The sequence below is a fragment of the Meriones unguiculatus genome, chromosome 14, assembly GCF_030254825.1.
Source record: "Meriones unguiculatus strain TT.TT164.6M chromosome 14, Bangor_MerUng_6.1, whole genome shotgun sequence".
Classification (NCBI taxonomy): Eukaryota; Metazoa; Chordata; class Mammalia; order Rodentia; family Muridae; genus Meriones; species Meriones unguiculatus.
In genome coordinates this window covers 7,557,214-7,573,725 of record NC_083361.1, presented here as the reverse complement: position 1 = coordinate 7,573,725, position 16,512 = coordinate 7,557,214, and the positions used below count along the sequence as shown (strand labels likewise).

At 47.3% G+C, this 16,512-nt stretch overlaps 1 protein-coding gene across 1 annotated transcript in view; it reads left to right on the top strand.

Annotated features, from left to right (window-relative positions):
* Dpy19l3 (dpy-19 like C-mannosyltransferase 3) overlaps positions 1-16,512 on the top strand; it is a 69,498-nt gene that overhangs the window by 33,299 nt on the left and 19,687 nt on the right. The window contains exons 9-15 of the mRNA XM_021651518.2: positions 4,954-5,085; positions 7,407-7,508; positions 10,893-10,966; positions 11,112-11,270; positions 14,168-14,290; positions 14,639-14,750; positions 15,560-15,616. Coding sequence (XP_021507193.1) covers positions 4,954-5,085; positions 7,407-7,508; positions 10,893-10,966; positions 11,112-11,270; positions 14,168-14,290; positions 14,639-14,750; positions 15,560-15,616 — 759 coding nt within the window. The remainder of the gene's footprint in view (positions 1-4,953; positions 5,086-7,406; positions 7,509-10,892; positions 10,967-11,111; positions 11,271-14,167; positions 14,291-14,638; positions 14,751-15,559; positions 15,617-16,512) is intronic.

The following is a 16,512-nucleotide window of genomic DNA, read 5'->3' as shown; positions in this document are numbered from 1 at the left end:
GTACACATAAACTCACGCAGGCAAACAATATACATAAATAGATCATTTGAAAGTACGTCTATTTAAGACACAGGTATCTCAGTCAGTTGCCATTTATAAACATGGCTTACAATTTAAAATACAACGTCGCTGTTAAAATTTCTTAATATAGAGTACCTTTTTTTTTAAATACAGAACTCAAGAGGGCACATACTTTTGCAGAAAGGATTTACTTTTGTTTTACATATATGAGTGTTTTGTCAGTATATATGTTCACCACATGCATGCCTGGTGCCTGCAGAGGCCGGAAGAGGGCTCCAGAACCCCTATAGTGTAAGCAATGGATGGTTATGTGCTGACAAACGGGCGCTGAGAATCCAACTTGGACTCTCTGCAAGAACAGCAAGTGATCTTAAACGCTGAGCCGCCTCGAGGGAGGGTCTTACTCTATAACCCAGCTGGCCTGATGCCTCTGGCTTCAGCCTTCTAAGTGCTGGGGTTTCAGGTATGAGACATTTAGACATTCCTGGCTAAACTATTATTTTCTTCCATAATATTCCTTAAAAATTTTCTAGACACGTTCTCTCAATACAAGAAATACGTACTCTTGTTGACTGTCAAACACTAGGTATAATAGAAACAAAGCCTATCTGTGTCCTGGTGTGTGTGCTATCCGGTAGTCATGGTTTGTCTTGATAGTCAGCATTTCACGTGCACACACCCACTCACAGACTCATACTTACAGACATAATGTTTTTAAAAATTGACTCTTTTAAAGAGAGTTAATGGCTAGAGAGCTGGCTCAGCAGAATGCTTGCTGGTTTGTGGAGAACCCCAGGTTTGATGCCTGTAACTCTGACTGCAGGGAATCGGACATCGTCTTCTGCCCTCCACAGGTGCCTGCATGGACGTGCATTTCAATGCATACACATATTTGTGAGATAGGAGAAGTCTTTTCAAATCAAGAGTCTCGAGTGCAGACAGTAGAAGGCACACACTTCTTGTTCCTGTCTCTAGGACAGTGTAAATCCCTGGACAGCTACACAAAGCAAATGACTGACCATAGAGTTAAGAAAGGAGATGATTTTGCGGATGAAAATGGCCCTATTGGCCCACAGGGAGTGGCACTAGTAGGAGGTGTGGCCTTGTGGGAGGAAGTGCGTCACTGGGCGTGGGCTTTGAGGTTTCAGATGCTCAGGCTAGGCCCAGTGTCTGTTTCTCTTCTTGCTGTCTGTTGATGTAGATGTAGAACTCTGGGCTCCTTCTCCAGGATCATGTCTGCCACCATGTTCCCCACCGTGACAGTAATGGACTAAACCTCTGAACCTGTAATCCAGCCCCAATTAAATGTTTCCCACTATGAGAGTTGCCATGGTCATGTCACTTCACAACAATAAAATCCCAATTAAGACAGCTAGAAACTTTCAGACCAGAAGGAAAATAAGGCAGTGAGTCTCCATGGTTTTCTTTTTCTTTCACAGATCCAAGAGTACATACTAGAAAAATCAGAAACCCAGAAATAGCAGTAGAATTAGAGGAAAACTCACAAAAAAGAAAAAAAGAAAGAAACTGTCTGTAGCAGAGGACCAGAAAAGAGAAAACTTAGCAAGACTGAAAACTAACAGCCGGTGGCAGCCAACACCTTCCAAACACGTGCAGCTATACTCACACCTCTGCCAGCAGGTGATCGTGGGAGCGCCTGGATTTCTGCTCTCACCCGGCTCTGCTGAAGCATGCCTGCTACATGCCAGGGCAATGTCAGGAAATCTGGAATTGTCACCATCTCCCACAGGCCACATGGGGAATCTGACTTCAGCCCCCGCTTAGCTGTGACGACACCCCTTCCCTCCCTGCATGCAAACTTCACCGGCTCCCGTTGCTCCTGTGGGGGAGGGGGGCTTGGGTGGAAGGTGGATGCTGGGGCCAAGAAGTGGTTCTGAAAATGCCCCAAGGAGCAAAGGGAGCTGGTGACGCCTGCATCCTGAGCACACTTCCAAGGTGACCAACTCAGTACAGAGCCGAGTTCTTTGTTTCCATAGAACTCAAACACTACCCTAGACAGACTGCACGCTTTGCCTTCCCCTGCCAAGCTCAGCGGACTAAGGAAGTTCATAGCCAGAAAACATGTGGTACCCCGCGCAGCCCTAAGTGGGACATCCGTCTCAACTCCATCCCACAGGTTCAAGAACATCATAGAAGGAGGGGCAGAACCATGTAAGGGCTGCAGGACGGGAGGAGGGCTGTGAAATGCTGTCTTTGGGACATGGCATGGCCATCGCATCCATAATCACTATGGTTCCCTGCCCTAGAGGGAGACATGTGAGGAGTGTCTGAGATGGGCGGGAGGAAGAAGCTGGGCTGTGTATGGTCAAGCTCATACACATAAAAATTAAATTCAAAAAGTCAGAAAGCAGATCTACCCACATGATGGAGCTGTCTCATCACCGCCTGGGGGAAACTTGGGAATGTTAGGAACATTGTAATATTGGTGACACTGTAATGTTAGTGACAGTTAGGGGCAGAACTAGTCAAGGGTAACTGTTTCTTTTGCCTCAGGGCTTCTTGGAGATTTCAGTCTGTCTTGGTGGAGGCTTGGCGGTGGGACGGCTGGTACCCTGTGGTGTGTAGAGCATGAGTGCTGCTTGTGAGTGTCGTCAGGTGGGAAGCGGGATCAGAACCAGAGCTGAGCGTAGCTGCTGAAGCTCGCGGCTACCTTCCTGCTGGGCCCAGGTCCCAAAGACTCAGCTCTTTGGCTTCTGTCAAGACCCATGCAAGATCAAGCCAACGGAAGTCCTGGCATCAAGACCCTGCCCCTTCCTCAGCTGCTGCTGGCAGAGGACAGTTGAGGAGGGCGAATCGCTCTTTATGGAGGATTTGGCCGGGGTGGGCCTTCCAAGCTCTGATGGGTCCCTCACACCCAGGCGCTTATGGGCAGCACTAGCTCCACCTGATGGTTTCAAACACGAAACAAAGACCTGAACTCGGGAGGGAGCTTATCGGGGGCCTAAGGTAGAAACAGGGGCCAGATAGGATTGTATTCACTGTACGCACGTATGTGATTCTCCAAAAAGAAAAAAAAAAGTTTTGTAAGGCGCCAGCAGCTGGTGAACAAGCCCGAGGGAGCACAGTTGAGGTTCAGAGCATCGCTGCAGTTCGGTAGCGTTCTGCAGTTCAAGTTTTCACAGGATGGTCGATAACGTGAGAAGCTCCTGCTGTACATGGCAGGACATGGCGTTTCTATGAGCTGTTAGGCACCAGCCTGAACCCACCTTGCCTCTGCTGGCAACAGTGCTGGATTTTGATCTCGGCCCCACCTTGCTATCAATTACTGATCTGGGTAATGTTTTTCTGTACCATGAAGTACCTTGTAATCCTAAAACCTGCTGCACCCTGTGCTCTGAGCTCCTGGGGACACCGGGCAGAGGCGGAGCCCACACGCCTCATTTCTCCGTGCTTGAAGCAGATTGGTTTGCCTTGAGGTGAGAAGCTTGCAGCCAAGAGGGAGTCAGGCCTGCTGCTGAGCAGAGCTGGTATTTTACACAGGCCTGCATGAATATGCAATGAGGAACTTATCGGTTCGTTTTTTAAAAGATTGACTTCTTCTTTCCCCGTGTATGAGTTTGCTTACATGTATGTGTGTGTGTACACCACCACATGTAGACAGTGTCCTCAGAGACCAGAAGAGGGCGCTGGATCTCCTGGACCTGGAACCGCAGGCAGTTGCAGGCTGTCGTGTGATGAATACCAACTAAATGAGGTTGTGTATGACATGGTCCTTAAGTGGATGGTCTAGAAAATTAGGATGTAATGGGATGGGAGAGATGCAGTCCTGACTGTTGGCTGTAGCTACTCATGTGTCCAGGAACTGTGAGTTGGTTGGGTCTTATTTCCATGGCGACAGTGTTGTTACATCAAGGGTTACCTGTACTGAATGTTTCTTACACACCAGGCCTTTAAATACAGTAGTACAGCCGGTCCTTCGGTCAGCCCCCTCTCATTTCTAGAGTGTAGCGTCACCCCACTGATTCATTCTAGAGTGCAGGTGACAGTTAAGATGGCCTTGGCTCCAGGCTGCGTGCTGCCCCTTGCTATGAACTGGTGAGGCAAGAGAGCAGAAAGCCTTCTGCAGGGTTTTCAGCCTTATCTGGGGATTGAATACAGACTGCATGAAGTCGTGCCTGACGCGGTCCTGAAATGGATGGTCTAGAAAACTAGGAAGTAATGTGATGAGATGAAGCCCGGGCTGTTGGCTGTAGATACTAACTGTGAAAAGAATTGGAAAGAAAACCGAAAATCCTAAACTGCATTTTTGTCACTTTCTCAGATACACTTACCCCTTTGTTTCCCTTTTCATTAATACCACAAAGTTTAAAATATACTGATATGGAGCTGGAGAGATGGCTCAGTGCTTAAAGAGAACCCAGCACCCACTCCATGGGCCTCACAACCACATCTAACTCCAGCTCCAGGGGATCTGTCCCCCTCTTTTGGCTCTGTAGGCACTGCATGCACACATACTCACACCCACTTAAACACAGGTATGCACACAAACACACACACACATAAGTGAATGGAAACCTTTAAAACTTTTTGTCATTAAAAGTGAAAAATAAGGGCTGGAGAGATGGCTCAGTGGTTAAGAGCACTGTCCGCTTTTCCCGAGGTCCTGAGTTCAATTCCCAGCAACCACATGGTGGCTCACAACCATCTATAATGTTATCTGATGCCCTCTTCTGGCGTGCAAGTGTACATGCAGCTAGAGCATTCATATATATATATATATATATATATGAATATATATATATATGAAAAAATAAAACTGAAAACAAGTGAACTTTATTCAATGTAGTGTCCTTTTATAGATGTGTTTCTTGGAGCTAGGTATGTTTTCTGCCTGCAGCCTGAGGTATAACTACTCTTGTCACCTTGTCTTGGTCTCCTGATGAAATCTTCATTGTGTCATCTTCATTACAGGCCACCTGGCTATATGGCATACAGATAAGCTGCTTGCTCCTTGTCTGCACACTTCAGTTTTTTAACTCCATGATTCTGGGATCATTGCTCATCAGTTTTAATCTTTCGGTGTTAATTGTAAGAAAACTTCAGGTAGGACTTCTTAATTTTTATAAACTACTTATTTTAAAAGATTTTAAATTTTAACGTGTGTGTTTGTGTTTGTATGTGTCTGTGTTTTGTGAATGTGCACATGAGTGCAGTTCCCACTGAGGCCAGAAGAGGGCACCAGCTCCCCTGGACCAGTTATATGTTGTCGTGAGCTGCCGAAAGTGGGTGCTGGGAACCAAACTGCAGTCCTCTGCAAGAGCAGTACATGATATTAACTGCTGAGCCATGTCTCCAGCCCTATAAAATCTATTTTTGGTTGTGTGGCTCACTGTACCTTATTTTCATCCTGAATTCAAATGAAAGCATGACCCAGTTCCCAGGAAGAGCCCCAGCAGGGTTACATTGGCTTTTCTTTTAAAGCGCACAGTGAAACATTTGTTTCAAGCTGCTCAGGTCACGTGTCATTCTTTCCTCCTAGCACTGACTGTTTCTTATGCAATTGAAACCTTAATTCAAGCATCAGACAAGGTTGCTTATGTGAACTACATTATTGTATGTGATAGGTGCAAAGCTGCAATGCAAGAGAAAAAACTGTGTATACTCAGTAGTGCCCAGGCCTCCATCGTGGTGTTCCAGGTCTAGACCCCTTGCTGTTTGTGCTAACACCACCCTTTCCTGTCTCTGCCTATCCTGTTAGTGATATTGAAGTGAAATAAATGGACCGTTCTCAAAATTCAAAGAATCCAAACAAATCCTTGCAAGAGCATGGGCCATCTCGTATGGTATTATAAGAGCATGTAAAGTTCTTTTATATACATGTTTAAATCTTTGAGACCTCCATACATGTGTATATTTTGATCATATCTAGTCACACTCTTGACTCCTCAGTCTCTCCTCAGACCCCCCCCCAACGTGTCCCCTTCCAACTTTTTGTCTTCGTTTATCAAATTACCCACTGAATCCAATTAGTGCTAAACTTTCGCAAATGGTTGTGGGCCATCCACGGCACCATGGGCTGCTGACTGGGAGCCATACCCTCCGAATAATGGCTGGCTGTCTCCCATCAGCCATCAGCTGTCAGTAGTTCCTCAGCTGGGCCAGCCTCATCAGTCCCTCCCCCATCTGTACTGGGATTTCTCTCTGACTTGATCCTGTGTAGGTCTTTTGAAGGTAACCATACTCTCTGTGAGTTCGTGAGCACAGTCGCTGCGTCAAATCCTGAAGGCAGCCTTTCAGAGCTCTAATCCTCACCCTCCAGCTCTTGCAGTCTTTCCACCCACCCTGTCCTGGTGTTCTCTGAGCCTTGGCAGGGGTGTGGTATAGGTGTAGGTGTCTCATTTATGGCTAAACAGGCAAGGGTCAACAATTCTCCATGCTTTGGTTAGCTGTGAGCCCCTGCATTGACTTCCCTCTACAAAGAGAAGATTCTCTGACCCAGGTTGAGAGCAGCACAGATCTATAGATAGAAACATTTAGAAGCCAATTAGACATGACCATTCAACAAAACAACAGGCAGAGGGTTTTCCCCAGGGCTAATGGCCTCCCCAGCCACGTGCTTTTGATTAAGTTTACAGAAGCAGGCATGACTTCCCTCCTGGTGAATAGACTTCGTCCAATCAGAAAGCGTCACAGCCATCACCATCACACCTGTGAGAACACCCTGCCTGGCAGGCTAGGATCTTAGCATGCAAGGTCAGTGCGGAGTTAGACTATTGCTCCATTCCCCTGCAGCAGGCTGCACAGCACCTTTCTTCCTGCACTGGGAAAACTCGAATTCTGAGAGGAAGTTTCCCAGTGGGTGCCAGTCTGGTTCCTCTACAACCCACGTGTGGGGTGTCTTCACCAGTAGGGTGGTAACATCCGCTCCGGTGGGCAGCCAAAAGCCTGTGTCATATTAGGGTCTTCAGGAGCCTTCCTGTCCAGGAACTCGTGTTGACACCGGAGTTGTCTTTCTATAACCTGTGTCTTGTAGGGACAGCCTTCTTCACGAAGGCAGGTGCCTCTGTTCAGACTCCTTCTGCGATTCATTACACTTATAAATCACCTTACAAAGTAGCAGGTTCCCGGAAGGCGCTTTGGTACATCCTTAGTCTCATCTCGCCAGCGCCCCACACCTTCTCACCTTCGTGTCTCCTTAGACCTTTAACCACCAATATCCCCCCCTTTCCATATCATGTGTAAAATTATTAAAATAGAGGGGAGGGACCCAGTGAAGTAGATTTTGTCTTCCACATGTTTTCCTGTGAGCCAGCATTTTAAATCTGCAAGTAATGTAATCTCAAGTGTTTATGAAGTTACTGTGACGTTAAAAGTTTATTTAAATGTTAATTAAAATGTGAAACACAATTCTTTTCAATTTCTAGAAAAACCTAAAAACCGGGACGTTCCTGGCGAGGATTGGGAAACTGTTGTTGCATTTACTTCTAGTTTTCTGTTTGACACTTTTTCTCAACAACATTATTAAGGTAAGTTAATAAGTGAGTGTAATCCATTTTTGAAATGTATTTATGTTATTGGAGATAAGTTTTGAACTTTTAATTAGAAATAGCTCTCATCTTAAAAGCATAGTTGAATCACTGACCCATAATTGGCCTAGCAAGGGCCACACTCAGCTTTGTTGGTTTTGATTATTCATTTCACAAAATATTTGTATCAGTCGTTTGTCTGTTGCCGTGACAACCACCATGGCCAAAGCCACTCAGAGAAGAGTTTATTTGGGCTTATGTTCCAGAGGGTGAGAGTCCAAGATGGTGGGCCAAGCCAGCTGAGCACTCACATCTTACAAACTGGGAACAGGGTGAGGCCTTAAGCTCTCAAGTCCCAGTGACAAGACACTTCCTGCAGCAAGGCTACACCTCCTGAGCCCCCTCAAACAGTACCACTAACTAAGAACCAAGTGTTCAAACATCTGAGACTATGGAGGGCATCTCCATCAAATCACCAAGGTATCTGTTTTAGTCATGGAGGACATCTCCATCAGATCGCCATGGCATCTGTCTTAGTTGAGCTACTATAGTTGTCATAAAGCTGTGAGGCCAAAAGCAACTGAGGGAAGGAAGGGTTTATCCTGCTTACATATCCCCACTCACAGTCCATTGAGGAAAGCCAAGACAGCAACTCAAACTGGGCAGGAACCTGGAGGCAGGAGCTGATGCAAAGGCCATGGAGGGGTGCTGCTTACTGACTTGTTCCCCATGGCTTTCTCAGCCCGCTTCCTTCCTGTTTTGTTTTGTTTTGTTCTTTTAATTTATTTATTTTTATTTCACTTTAAATCCTGGTTGTAGGGCCACCCCTCCTCCCCTCCAAGTCTCACCCTTCCTCCTTTCCTCCCCTCTCTCCCTTTGCCTATTCCTTTCCCATCCACCCAGCTCATCAAGTTTTGTAGAAGCCAGAACCACCAGCCCAGGGATGCCACCACCTACACTGGCTGGGTCCTCTCCCGTCAATCACTAGTTAAGGAAACACCCCTGGGTGGGGTGGTGCTGCTTGCTTTGGATCCCTGATTTCAAGTCAGCCTAGTCTACAGAGCAAGGTCCAGGACAGTCAGGGCTACACACACAAATCCTGTCTGGGAAACCAAAAATGGAGGAAGGAAGGAAGGAGAGAGGGAGGGAGGGAGGGGAAGAGGAAGGAAGGGGAAGAGGAAGGAAGGGGAAGGGGGAAAGGAAGGAAGGAGACAGAGAGAGACAGAGAGAGAGAATAGCCTTCAGGCTTGCCTGCAGTCTAATCTTATGGAGGCATTTTCTCAATTAAGGCTCTTTCCTCTCCTAAAACTAGCCAGCACAGTGTCCTTCCTTTAATTCATAAGAGTTAAGGCTCAATTTTAAAAACATTTCAATATTTCCTATTAGCACTATAGTAGTTTTTTGGTTTGGTTTTGGTTTTTTGAGACAGGGTTTCTCTGTGTAGCCTTGGCTGTCCTGGACTCGCTCTGTAGACCAGGCTGGCCTGAAACTCACAGCAAGCCACCTGCCTCTGCCTCCCTGAGTGCTGGGATTACAGATGTAAGCCACTGCACCTGGTTTATAGTGGTTTGGTTTTTTTGTTTGTTTGTTTTGCTTTGTTTATGACTGTTTCCTATTTGTCATGTTTGGGAGATTTTTTTGAGACAGGTTGTACCCTAGCTGGCTTTGAACCATGCACCTCACCGTTTCACTCATGCCCCACAAGATAGGTTTTATTCAGATTTTTTTTTTTTTTTTTTTTTTTTCAAAAAAAGATGTGAGTTCATTTTTGCTAAGTTAAAATGAACTCTAGGCTGGGATGTCATCATGGGTAGTACTTGAACTCAGTGAACCCAGAGCCCTGAGTTCCATTCCCATGAGCAATATGAATTTTAAAACAACTAGATAGTAGAATCGCTCATTCGGCAGCCCGGTCCCTGAGCAGAACGGGCTGGCCTGGAACTGCCAGGAGCCCAGCCTGGCTCTGCCTCCGCCTTCCGCTTCTGCTGTAAGTGATCTAGAGCATAGCTCTGTTTAATGTCTGCTGTTTTTCTGTTCTCTTCCATCTGGTTTTCAGAGGGCAGGCTTTCCTTCGGAGTGTACGTCTTGGGCCACGGTGCCCATTGTTTTTGTTTTTTAATCTTGTTATTTTTATTTCGTGTACGTGGGTGTTCTACCCACATGTGTGTTTGTGCACCACGTGTATGTGTGGTTCTCCAGGAAGGCCATCATTCCCCCTGAACTGGAGTTGCCGGAGGCTGGGGGCCGCCATGTGGGTGCCGGGAGTCACACTTGGGTCCTCTGGAAGAGCAGCAGTGGTCTTCACTGCTCAGCCATCCCCCAGCCTCCCGAGTGTTTTCAAGCTAGGGCAATGTTCTGGTGATTTACAATCTGGTGATTTCATCAGCCTCTTCGGTATCCCCCCACTCGCTGGTTACATTGTCTTTCTCTGTGGCCTGGTAAAGCTGCTCCCCCGTGAGGGGGAGGTGATCAAAGAGCCAGCCACTGAGTTCATGTCAGAGACAGTCCTGTTCCTCTTACTAGGGAACCCACTTGGAGACTGAGCTGCCATGGGCTACATCTGTGCAGGGGTTCTCAGTTATCTCCATGCATGGTCTTTGGTTGGAGTATCAGTCTCAGAAAAGACCCCTGGACCCAGATATTTTGGTTCTGTTGCTCTCCTTGTGGAGCTCCTGTCTTCCCCCCCCCCCCCCGTCTGTCTTCTCTCCCTTTCCATGTGTGTCTGTGGATGGGTGCAGTGCCCATGGAGGCCAGGAGAGGGCGTCAGGTCCCCTGAGGTTGCAGTTACAGTTAGGAGCTTCCCTACTTGAGTGCCAAGAACCCAGCTCAGGTCCTCTGCAGGAGCAATATAGGCTCTTAGCCACTGGAGCCATCTCTCCAACTCCCACTGTCGGTATTATGTGAGTTATTGTACGCCATAAATAAAACTAAAATTATAAATTAAAATTACAGTCACTAATGATGAGCACTGGAGCTGGGGACAGTTATACTTTAAGGTTACTTCTGTCCAGAGTTATATGTGAATGAGTTATAAGTCCTGTCACTTATGTCCTCAGAACCCAAACCCAACAGCCACGTGGGCTTGAGATTTCAGATCATTTTTTGATTTTCTGATGTAAAATCGAAAAGGCAACATTTCTTTTATCTACTTTGCATGCTGAGTTCACACAGGCCACATTTCTTTTATCCACTTTGCATGCTGAGTTCATGCAGATGTTTGTTGAATAAAGAATCACCCTTTAAAGGGGAGGGGAGACAGGCGAGGTGTGATTTTGGGAGCCAAGAATCATCTAGTTTGCTCCTGCTAAACTCTGTTCATCACTGGCTGTCGGGGAACCATGGCCAGGACACTAATAGCTATCTCCTTTTCTCTCTTCCTAACAGAAAATCCTTAACCTGAAGTCAGACGAACACATCTTTAAATTTCTGAAGGCCAAATTTGGGTTTGGAGCAACAAGGTATGACTGGCGTGAGACCGTGCCTGCCGATTCATGCTGAAGCCATGGGGACATTAAGATGGAGCCCTGAATGAAGGCTTCAGGTCTTCCTCCTCTTGCCTTGCCTGTCTTGGATGTGACATCTTGCCCTGCCTTCCTTCTCCAGGGATTTCGACGCAAATCTCTATCTGTGTGAAGAAGCCTTTGGCCTCCTGCCTCTCAACACCTTCCAAAGGCTCTCGGAGACACTGCTGTTTTACGCGTACGTGTTCGTCTTGTTGGTCACGGTGATCACTGCGTCAGTTGTCGCCTTTCACAATCTCAGGTAGGACCTTTTAACACTCTTTATTGACGTTGTTCTGGAGAGGAGATGGGGAGGGAGGGTGCAGATACAAACAGCAAACAGGACGGAAGAGCCCTGCTCAGCTTGAAGGAGAACACGCCCAGTTCAGAGTGGACTCAGTGCAGGCGGGCTGGGTTCCTGCCCGAGCTGGCGTGCTTGGGAGGGGCCCTCTGGCAAGTCGGCGGCCCATCAGCGTTTCTTCCCCTTTCCTGTAGGATAGGAAGACCTGCTGCGTATCAGTGTGAAAACCACACTAGTATAGAAAACAGTGTCTCTCACCAGCCCTTCTGCAGGCCTCAGCTGTCGCTACCTGTCGTCTTGCTTCATTAGTCTGGTTTGGTTTCAGTGATTAGTCCCTGTGGCTTTTTTCTTTCTTCTAATTTGGGCACATCACATGGTTCTCAAGTGAGAACTCTGTACATGGTGACACAGACCTATAAGCCTAGTTACTCAGGCTGAGGCAGAAGGATTACAAGTTCAAGGCCACCCTGCACCAAAATGAGTTCAGGGCCAATATGGGCAAGTTAGACTCTGTTTCAAAATAAGAAGGGAAAACGAGGACCAGACATTGGCCAAATGGTACATTACTTGTCTAGTATGCCTAAGGCCCTGGGTTCGAGTCCCAGTACCAGAAAAATAGTTAATTATTGTTCATTTGTCCCATCAGGACTCGTTTGAAAGCTCCTAAAGTTGGAATGTACCGTAATTATGAGTAGTTACTGAACCTTTTGTGTATTCACTGCCTGTGTTTGAAACTTCGCACATCTCCCAGCCTGCGGAAGAAAGCAGCAGGGGGTGTGAAGGCGGCTTTGGCAGACTTGTAGGACACTTCCCGTCAAGCCGAAGGGTTCTGCACTTACAATCTTTGAATGTTTCAATGAAAGAAAATTTAAAAGTTGAAGCGATTGTCATCTGTGAGAGCATGATGAGGTTCTCAGAAAAGCCCCACTTCTGTGTGGTTGCATAGGTACTTTAAAATGCTGGTAAACACAGCATAAACGCCGTGGTTGGCCTGAGTCCGGACCCCTTCAGCCTTATGATTCTTAAGAATAAAGCAGGGCCTGAGAGATGGCTCGCTGGGTCAGAGTTCGCTTCCAGAACTGAAGTCCGGTCTCAGCACCTGTGGTGCGTGGCTCCAGCCTCCTGCGATTCCAGTCCCTGGGGACAAGGTGGCCTCATCTGGTCTTCCTCAGGAACTCACACACAGATGCATAAATAAATAAAAAATCTTTTTTAAATGGAACTATGAAAATTCTTCATCAGTTATAAACCGGCTCAAGATAAACCTTAGTGCCTGGGAACAGGAGAGTTCTTCTAGATGGCAGAGTTAATGCTACTGCAGATACACACGTGTGGACAGGACCCCAAGCACAAGAGTCCAGCGGACCCATGGCCTATAGAGCTCACAGAATCTGGGGTGCATCTGGAAGCTGGTTTGCCATATGATTGTAGATAAACGCATTAGGGGTTCTCATCTACCTGGGGAGGCTTCAGGAGGTTTTTAAGGAAAAGCACCATGTCTGTCTCTCGTCTCTCGTCTCTCGTGTCTCCTTCTCTCTCTCTCTCTCTCTCTCTCTCTCTCTCTCTCTCTCTCTCTCTCTCTCTCTCTCTTTCTCTGGTTTTTTTCAAGACAGGGTTTCTCTGTGTAGCCTTGACTGTCCTGGACTTACTTTGTAGACTAGCCTGGCCTCAAACTCACAGAGATCCGCCTGCCTCTGCCTCTCTAGTGCTCGGATTACAGGTGTGTGCCATCACCACCCAGGTGCCTTTGTTTGTTTGTTGGTTGGTTGGTTTGTTTGGTATGGGTGTTTGTCTGTGTGTTATCCCTGTATGACAGTTTGCATACCCTCAGAGGCCAGAAGAGGGCATTGGTCCTCTGGAACTAGAAATACAGACCACTATTAACTGCAATACTGAGCTGGGAACCAAACCCAGGTTCTTTGGAGAAGCAGCTGGTGCTCTTAACCCCTGAGCCGTCTCTTCAGCCCTTGGATTCTGTTGTTTGTTTGTTTGTTTGATGTTTTAAAGCTGGGGCCAAAGAGATTGATCAAAAGATAAGAGCACTTCTTCAATTTCCAGCATTCACATATCGGCCCACAACCATCTACACAATCCATGGCCCTCTTCTGGGCACCGGGCACACACATGATACACAGACATACATGCAGGCAAAACGTCTGTGCACCTCAAATAGAACAAAAAAAATTAAAAAAACAAACAAATAAGGAAAAAGGTATAAAACAGAATTCCCGCAGGTGGACCTGGTGGTACACACCTGTAATCTGGGCAGGAGTTAAAACAGGAGCCATAGGGAGACCCTATCAAAAACAAAGAAGTAAGTAAAATGAACAGATGAATAAGAGCACGGTGAAATGATGTTGAGGGTTGGTGCTCATTGTGTTGTGTACGTGAGTACACTCACACGGTCTAGGTGTACCGCTGGAGCATCCCTTTGACAATGATAACATTCATCTGTGGGACATCAGTAAGGAGGCGTTGGTAGGCGGGGTGCCCGCCAACTGTTAACTGAATCCGGAGTTCACTGGCCTGTGTTTTTCAAACTTTGGCTTTTTTAAAACTTGAAAAAGTTCTGATAGAAACTCATAAAACATTTTGAACGTTCTCCCATTTCAGGCGTCTACAGAGGATTTGTTTCTGTTGTTCTTGATCAAAGAATTAAATTGATTTAAAATTCTTACTTGGATTAAACTCTTCTGTGAAATTCTAGTAATTTACTTGCCAATACGTTTATGCTGTGATGTCGGGTCTCAGGTTCCACACTGATGGATGCCAGTGCATTCCTTCCAGGGGAAGGACCAAGGTTGGCCTAAATCAGTTACGCATCCAGCTTTAATACCGCTTGTCGGCTCTTTCTGCAGTGAGTCCTCGAATCCGCAGTGCACTGGTCAGACAAGAACGCGTGCAGTTGACCTGAAGCCAGAGGCCGCGTACAACTTGACCCACACCATTCTGTTCGGCGTCTTGGCCTTGAGTACGATGAGGTACTTCTGTCTCATCTGAGGTAGCTTGACAGCTCTTTAATGGATGGTACCTAGCGGCATGACTGGAGACCTCCTGGCAGTCCCCTGTCCCCCGGGGTCTGCCCTATGCATTCCCTTCCCTCTGGGAAATACTACTGTCGGGTTTTCCTCGTTGCAAACATTCTTCAGCGGTTTGCCTCTGTGATCCTGCCTTGCAAGTGATGGGATGGATGAGTAACCCCCGAGCCAGTGGCTTCTGTGCAGATTGGCAGGACTGTCTTGTCACTGTGTGTGCGCGTCCCTCCCTCTCTTGCTCTCGCCCTGGCCAGGCCTTCGCGCATGCCGCTGAGCCCGTCTCTGCTGTTTCAGGATGAAGTACCTGTGGACCTCGCATATGTGCGTGTTCGCGTCCTTCGGCCTGTGCAGCTCTGAGATCTGGGAACTGCTCCTGAGGCTGCTTCACCTCTGCAACCCAAAGAGGGTCAGTGCCGTCCTGCCTGTCAGCTGGAAAAGAGCTGTAGGGTTCCCTCAGGGTCAGGTCCCTCAGGTCTCCGTGGGGGCCGAGTATAGCGTAGAGTGGATTCGCCCATTTGATCTTTGATGAGGGTTTATTTTAATGTTTATTACTGTTTTAATTATGATGTTATCTTTTTAGCTTTCATTTAAGTTTTTTGACAATTTCATACATGTGGATAATGTGTTCTGGCTACTTGTCCGCATTCTCTATCTCCCTCACTCCCCTGTGAGCCCCCTCTGTCACAGTTTGCCTTCTGTTGCTGTGATAAAAGACCATGACCATGAGGAAAGACTGTAGCTTGCACGTCCAAGGTCACAGCCCGTCACCGAGAGGAGTCGGGCCAGGAGCCCGGGGCAGGAACAGAAGCTCTGGTCGTCAGTTGCATTAAGGCACTTATATTTCTGCACTTCAGATATGTTCTCTAGACACAGAACTTAGGAACTCAATAAAAAGCAAAATGAAAGCTTGCAGTAGTTCCGTTGTCCAGAATTACAGTTATTATTCTAAGGCACTTTCCTAAAAATAATTTACCAGCATCACATGATAGGGCCGAGCAGCCGTCACCAGGAACTGCTCTGCCCTGCACGATCGTCAGGAGGCAGTGGAAGCCGTGGGTGGCTCGCTTAGCTCGGTGGTTGGGCAGGCTGGAGACCGAGGCTTCCTTCAGTTCCCTTGGTTTTGTCACTGTCTTCGAAAAGTGTGGTCAGCAGAGCCAGACTCTGAGGCCCAAGAGGTCGGTGACGTGTGCTCTAAAGAGAGTCTTTGTCCCGCAGATCTGGGTCGTGCGGTACTCGGTGCCGGTACTCACGCTGCTGTACCTGTGCTGTAAGGTAAGGCTCACCTCCCCAGTCTTCCGTTTGGCGGCAGAGGGGCTCGTGACGCCCACAAAGGCTTCCTTCGCATTGTGTCGAGGCGGCCTTGACAGCAAAGTCAGCGTTTGAAAACCTGTAGTTTTAGAGGTGAAGCGTTACAGTAAAAATGCCTTTCAGAAAAGTAAAAAAGCTATGCTGTTGGCTCTTACTGGAAACAGATTTTGAAAATATTTTCAGACCTATTTTGAAACCAGTAAGGCAGAAAGAAATTTCTCCTGCTGCCTGGCTTATGGAGAGTAAGCTAGGACCCACTTTAACGGGCTCGTTTGGTTAGATGCTTGACCTCAGGAGGGCGGGACGTAGGCAGCAGACACTGTCAAGTTAGCGTGTGAGGCCAGGTATGCTGTGCCAGGAACCTCAGCAGTGTTCACAGCCAGCCCGGGCTTCACAGTGAGACCCAAAACAAAAACTAGACAACAGAAAGAAAGGCTGACCCCTCCCCCAGCCCCAGGACACTTTAATAAGAGTGAAAAGTGTCCTATTCTCCAGCACTGATTGGAAAGTATTCCGAGACACCCCTCAGAGACATCGGTCGCTGATCAACCAGTCATTGCTGACTCTTCTGTTACCTCTTTGAGATTTATAGCCTTGAAAATAGCATGAAATATTTAATCTAATTGAACTCTTGCCCTCTCTTAAGCTAAAACCAAAACCAAAACTACCTTGATGTTTTCACCATTGGTTTTAAGTTCAGGCAGTGGACTGGGGGCTTCTGTGGAGAGGCCCTGACCTGTCAGCCCGCAGCTCAGCCTCCAGGCTGCCTTGCTTCAGTTGTAACTCAAGACTTTAGGCTGGGAAACTATTTGATCGTCAGTGTCCAGTCAGAACAGCTGCTGTCACGGCAGAGCCCACCA